The 1,309-nt window shown below is 31.6% G+C and overlaps 1 protein-coding gene across 1 annotated transcript in view; it reads right to left on the bottom strand.

Moving 5' to 3' along the window:
• The window catches only part of LOC109863700 (probable galactose-1-phosphate uridylyltransferase), a 3,337-nt gene extending 2,034 nt beyond the window's left edge, over positions 1–1,303 (bottom strand). The window contains exons 1-2 of the mRNA XM_020444146.1: positions 523–1,303; positions 154–353 (exon numbers count right to left, since the gene is read on the bottom strand). Of these exons, the coding sequence (XP_020299735.1) occupies positions 154–166 (13 nt within the window). The 5' untranslated portion in view covers positions 167–353; positions 523–1,303. The remainder of the gene's footprint in view (positions 1–153; positions 354–522) is intronic.
• Between the last annotated feature and the right edge of the window lie 6 nt (positions 1,304–1,309).

The raw sequence follows: 1,309 nt of genomic DNA, 5'->3' as shown, positions 1-1,309 counted from the left end.
TATATATATATAGATATATTTCTACTATTAATGTACAAAATAACCTGTTTTATACATCTAATCTGTGTTCATTAATATTTGTCTGGTGTCACAATTTGCAGTGACTCACAATCAATAAGCCTTTACTACATAATTATATTGTTGTGCTCTTACCTTTAGCCGACATTGTTCACAGAACTATTCAGCTGTTTCAATTAATAAATTGCCACAATATTGCAACGACTAGTACATAACAGACATGTCTTTCCGACTTTGCTTTTTCTCAACAAAGTTACGTAAGCAACATTTTTTGCAGATAACAAACGTTATGTAAGTTCGGTTTCCTTCGTTGTACTTTGTCTCTTCTTCGCTCCCTTCCTCATTTTAAACGTCAACAGCAAGCAAACAGAGATCTTTATCATTATTTGAATGAACTGCAGACTTACACATTTTCGTGTGTTTCGACAAACAGAAATTTTAAACACACAAAATCGAATACTCTATTAATGTTACTAATATTCGTAATTACGATTGCTTACGTACTATGCAAAGCAATTTTTTGAAAAGCTTGTCAAAAAAAGTGTCATTTGGTTTTGACACATGCGGTAATACTTTAATTTTCTCTTACAAGAGAGAATTTCTCTTGAGTTACAAGAACCGATGAATATCAGTCTTAAGTTCTCCTCTCGGTGTTGCTCACTATCGTACATTTGCGCTGACTGTGCATGCGTAAAAACTTACTTGAATTAATTATAACGTGCGGCACGTAAGAATGGGGTGTCAGCACGAAAAGAGAAGTAAACTCTTTACCGAAAGAAATTCTTTCACTTTCGCGGCTATTTCACTTTAATAAAATTTGACTGTATTTATAGTATAATATGTACAAAATATATATCATCAACAAACACTCTTTTTGCGTTATTCATAATTACAAGTTACATGTTGCTTCGGCTTTATACTTTACCGTGTGTGTGTGTGTGTCAGTACTTACTTTCATCTACGTGTATCCAATACACTCCACACAGATACCAGGCAAAGATCTACTTTATTCAGGAAATAGTATAATATACAAGCACTGTTTTACATAATATATTTATTATTATTTCGAGTTTGTTTTATTTTATTTTATTTTATTCGCTATATTTTTCACGACGTTTCGCAATTCGATTTTTCAACGTCTTAATGTTAGTACGATTAATTCATTACAATTATTATAATTATTAATGTATAATTCCCTCTCTGTATATCGCTTCCGGTAGAATGTAGAAATTTTTTTGCTTTCTACTTGCATGTTACATTTTCTCAGTTTGTTATACTTGAGCCGAATGTA

The sequence above is a fragment of the Pseudomyrmex gracilis genome, unplaced genomic scaffold, assembly GCF_002006095.1.
Source record: "Pseudomyrmex gracilis isolate BER0280 unplaced genomic scaffold, ASM200609v1 scaffold_12, whole genome shotgun sequence".
In the NCBI taxonomy this organism is placed as follows: domain Eukaryota; kingdom Metazoa; phylum Arthropoda; class Insecta; order Hymenoptera; family Formicidae; genus Pseudomyrmex; species Pseudomyrmex gracilis.
The sequence above is the reverse complement of the archived record's forward strand: the minus strand, read 5'-3'. Positions and strand labels throughout refer to the sequence as shown.